The following is a 4,324-nucleotide window of genomic DNA, read 5'->3' as shown; positions in this document are numbered from 1 at the left end:
ACGATCTGATGGACAATTTGTAAAAGTTGCTCAAAAAATTGAGCTGGTCTCTGACTTATTTTAATTTTCCCCAGTGTAGCAAAACTTTACATTTCACAGGCTGATAGCTGAATGCTCATTCTACCGAATTAAAATTCATGCTAAAAGTTCCCCAGCAACTGAATAGGAAGTACTTTGAGAAGCAGAGGAGCTGGTGATAACTTCAAGGCAGTTTGCCTTCGAGCTTGACAACTGCTATCTCATGCCAGTGCTGTTTAAGATATTCTGATAGCCAGGTTGGGCTGGGTTGGGTTTAACTTTCATTCACCTTGTCTGGACGTTGCTTGCCTGCAGGAGACCTGGATTTGCTCTAGTGTCCAAGAGAGGCAGAAGAAAGGAAGTGCATTTGGTGTTCAGTTGGTCTCAGTCTTCCTTCCCTGTTCCTCCATTTCTGGGTGTGTTTCTGAACCCACGCTGAGCTAAAGGCTTGCCAGTAAATTTTGACTGGAGCTGGAGTTAAGAAGGTGCTGGGACGGGGTGGGGGAATAAAGGAAGAGGAAGCCAAGAAGGCAGGGTCACCTCATTTTGGTGATATTAGTCGGACATGAGTTTGACCTTCCCAGGAGCAGATCAGTTACTCTCTGTTGTATCCCTCTTCCTCACTGTGGTTCTCCTCCTCCCCCTCTCTGTGTCCCTCTGTGTCCAAGTCAGGGGTCTCAGCTGTCAAAATCACCCTTTGCATACAGAATGGGCACGTCTTATTCCTGGATTGGATGAAGTGCCACAGGTCTATGCATTTGCTGTGATAGCCATGGGAACAGGACAGGATCTTCAGTAGGTCTCCTTTCTTGTATGGCTCCAGGCAGATGGCACACTCTGTGTATTTGACTCCTCTGTTAAACCTGTTAGTGGACAAGTCCTTCCGCTGTTCCTCATTCAGCTGCTTTCTCCTTGTCCTCCAATACTGGTACCTCCTCACGTATTTCACAATGATCAAGATGCCTGTCGTTATGGTGAGCAGGATGGTAATTGCCCTGCAGAGAGGCCGTATTTGGCTATGGGAGCAGTGTCCCAGAAACCGTATCCGACACCTGCAAGCACGGGGGCAGGAGTTCCCAGGAGCATCCATCCAGGTGAAGTGGTGATATTCAGGGACCAAGGTGATATGAGCTCCCTTGCCGGCGTGGCAGATCTTGCTCAGGAGCTTGGAGGTGGTTCCTCCAGTGAAGACAGATGGTGTCTCAGTCTGCTGCCTGATCTCTTCAATGTCAGTCACCATATCCGCAAGGGCTCGTGAGTTCACATTGTACACGATGGCAGCTCGATACCCAGCTTGTTGAGTGTGGAAAACCTTGGCCCCAAAAGTGCAGTTGGGCCTGCGGATAAGTAGGATGTCGTTCCTGGAAGAATTGCTGGATGTTGCTGGGCTTTCCATAGGATGACATGCATTTGCAGGCATTGCCTCGATCAGATAACCTATCATCCCTCTTCTTGGGAGTGGAGGTCCAAAGAGTGCAGGGAGAGCCATAAAATCTTGGCTGGTGCAGCTGCGGTTGTAAACAGCATGGAGAAAGGTTTCTCCATCGAGTACCTGTCCAAACAACAGGAATAGAGCAACCATGTGGATAGGGCACCACATGCTGATTAGCGGTGGAGACTTCTTGGTTGCAACCGCTGGCTTGGGTCTTGTCTAGAAGGAAGTTCTGGCTTTAGGGGCCTTGGTTGGTACCAGCCAAATAAAGGTGACTACTGGATCTTCCATGAGTCGGGACAGACCAGAGATTTTCCAGGCAGTGACAGCAGAGGGACTTTGCAGGTGTGTAGACTGCGCTGACTTATTCCTGAAGCCCTTGAGTATGTGACTGCGGTTTCCTTTGTTGGATGGCCTGATCTGTGTGGACCCAGCCGATCCTCAGCTTCTGCTTCCAGCGGCCAGGTCGGAAATTGTGACCTCATTGTGACCTTGCGGGTCCTTGTGACCTCGTTGCCTTGCTCTGCGCTCCTTCGCCTTGGCTTTCTGGACATACCTCCATCTTTGTCGTCGCATACCTCCCTCCCCATCTTTGCTCTCTTCTCTTTTGCTTTCTTCTTCTCTGTGAACTACTCATGAAAATTTCCCACTTTCTCTTTTTTTTTTTTTTGATAGAGTGCCAGGAATTTCTAGTAGGAAGCTGATACAGAGAAAGTGGAACTGTTAGGACCATCCCCATCTGCTCACGAGTGGAGATCCAAACTCGTCTCGTGTTGAAGGAAGCCGGAGGGAATTACCGGCTCTGTTTCTGTAGAATCGGGGGGCTCAGAAAGGCTGTGCTTCTTCTCTTTTCAAACTGTGGGACTTCTTATTCCCAAGGTAAATCATACTCAGCAGTGAGATGTAGTTATGTATTTGCTGCAGATGTATCTACAGGCCGTATTGGAGCTGTCCATATGTATTATGGGAGATAGTCCCTGCCTCAAAAAACCTGACAATCTAGGTAAATGAGATTGGGATGGTAGGTGGGCACAGAAAAGCCAAGTGACTTGTCTGGTTTCCCGTAGCATGCTGAAGGTGGAGTTAAGGGTAAAATTTGGCAGGTTTCCCAAGTCCACATCCATTGCTCTGCTGGCTGTGCAATCCTTGTAGCTCCATACAGCAGTGCTGTCTGGCCCAGCCTTAAGCTGCAGGAGTTTGCATCTGTGAGTTGCAGAAGATTTGTTGTTCAAGTAGACGGTCTCTGAAGAATTGACCACTGTTTCTGTCCCATTCAGGAGAGTTCTGAGTCCCATACATTCATATGCATTTAAGCAATACTGTTCTCACTTTATATCCCTTGCATGCAGCCAGTGTAAGCTTTCGGACCTGACAGCGGGGCTACGTAGGATCACAGGCACCATAGAAAATTAGGGTTCAAGGGACCTCAGGAGGTGACGTCTAGTCCGACTCCCTGCTCCAAGCAGGACCAGCCCCAGCTACATCATCCCAGCCAAAGCTTTGTCTAGCTGGGTCTTCAAAACCCCCAAGGATGGAGAATCCAGCACCGCTCTGGGGAGCCTGCTCCAGTGTTTTACTACCCTCCTAGTGAGAAAATTCTTCCTAATACCTAACATAAGCTTCCCTTGCTGCAACTTGAGCCCATTGCTCCTTCTGTCATCTGCGACCACTGAGAACAGTCCAGCTCCATCCTTTTTGGATCCCCCCTGCAGGGAATTGAAGGCTGCTGTTAAATCCCCTCTGTCTCCTCTGCTCTGGACTAAATAAACCCAGTCTTTCCTCATAAGTGTTCCTCAGGGTTTGAATTACACTTTGATTTTTTTTGGGGGGGTGGGGAGGAGCAGGCTGCAAAAAAATTAAATTGGTTCATTGATTAACAAGTCCACCTAAGTCTGATCAGAAACACCCCCCCCGATTATGATTTTCAAATCTTACAGGGGGACCTCTCGTCTCTTATGGGGGGGCTTATTCCCCGAACTCCCTCTTAATTAGGTCTTTCTACCTAACCAGGCAAAGGAAGAAGCTCATGCAGAATTGAATGTTGAGAGGCTGGGGAATGAATTTTCAAATGTCCCAAATATATTCTTCTTCCTCTCAAAGATGCATGGTATTGCCATTCAACTTTTATTGCACTAGCCAGCAATATGACTAGTCCTAGCGGTGTACTGGGTTTTGGACCTGGGAAGAAAGTGCTGTGAGGGTCTTTCCCAGCATGCTTTAGGACCAAGTCTACACTGGTGGTGAACACGAAATCCCTTCTTTCTTGAAGACTGGCTTTATGAACAGAGATGTGTACTGTTAGAAAATAGTGTTTTGATCCAGTCCTCTTGGAAGTAGCTTGAAACATCTGAGATCTACTGCTTGCTCAGGGCACCCCTGCAAGCAGGGCTGGAATACTAGGATATTTGTTCTCAGCACATATTTGTGGCCCCAATGTACTGAGGAGCAAAGTTGCACAGCTAGGACACAAGGTCAGGGGGTGATTCCAGGGGGAAAGACAGTGAATAGAATTGATTACAATTGAATAGCCGTATCTTGCTTCCTGGTACCCTGGATTACAGTGTAGTTTCAGTGGAGTTACTCTGGGTTTATACCCATGTAAACAAGAGCTGGATTCAATCCATAGACTGGACCGTACCTTTGAGCCATTCACCTACACTAACACTGTTGCCAGCTGTGAGCTTATGCTCTGTAGCTTGATAGAAAGCGACATCTAAATAGTAGTTCTGAGCTTGTGTGCTCCGAGCAGGGGATTTTTGTGAGCCAAACTATTTTTGTTTTAAAGCACTGATCCCATTTCCTTGTTCTTAAGCAGCTTCAATCCATCTTAGTGCATTACAGAAACGGTGTTGATTGTTCTACTGTATTGAATAA

At 47.5% G+C, this 4,324-nt stretch overlaps 1 protein-coding gene across 1 annotated transcript; it reads right to left on the bottom strand.

The window, feature by feature from the left end:
• Window positions 1-613: 613 nt before the first annotated feature.
• On the bottom strand, window positions 614-2,012 carry LOC149853211 (E3 ubiquitin-protein ligase RNF167-like). The gene is made up of 2 exons (XM_090027914.1): window positions 2,007-2,012; window positions 614-1,570 (listed from the first exon to the last, which is right to left on the bottom strand). The coding sequence occupies exons 1-2, from the start codon at window positions 2,010-2,012 to the stop codon at window positions 614-616; spliced, it is 963 nt and encodes a 320-aa protein (XP_089884040.1).
• Between the last annotated feature and the right edge of the window lie 2,312 nt (window positions 2,013-4,324).

The sequence above is a fragment of the Crocodylus siamensis genome, chromosome 14 (assembly GCF_052110815.1).
Source record: "Crocodylus siamensis isolate JL-2025a chromosome 14, ASM5211081v1, whole genome shotgun sequence".
Taxonomy (NCBI): Eukaryota; Metazoa; Chordata; order Crocodylia; family Crocodylidae; genus Crocodylus; species Crocodylus siamensis.
This window is presented reverse-complemented; position numbering and strand designations above follow the sequence as displayed.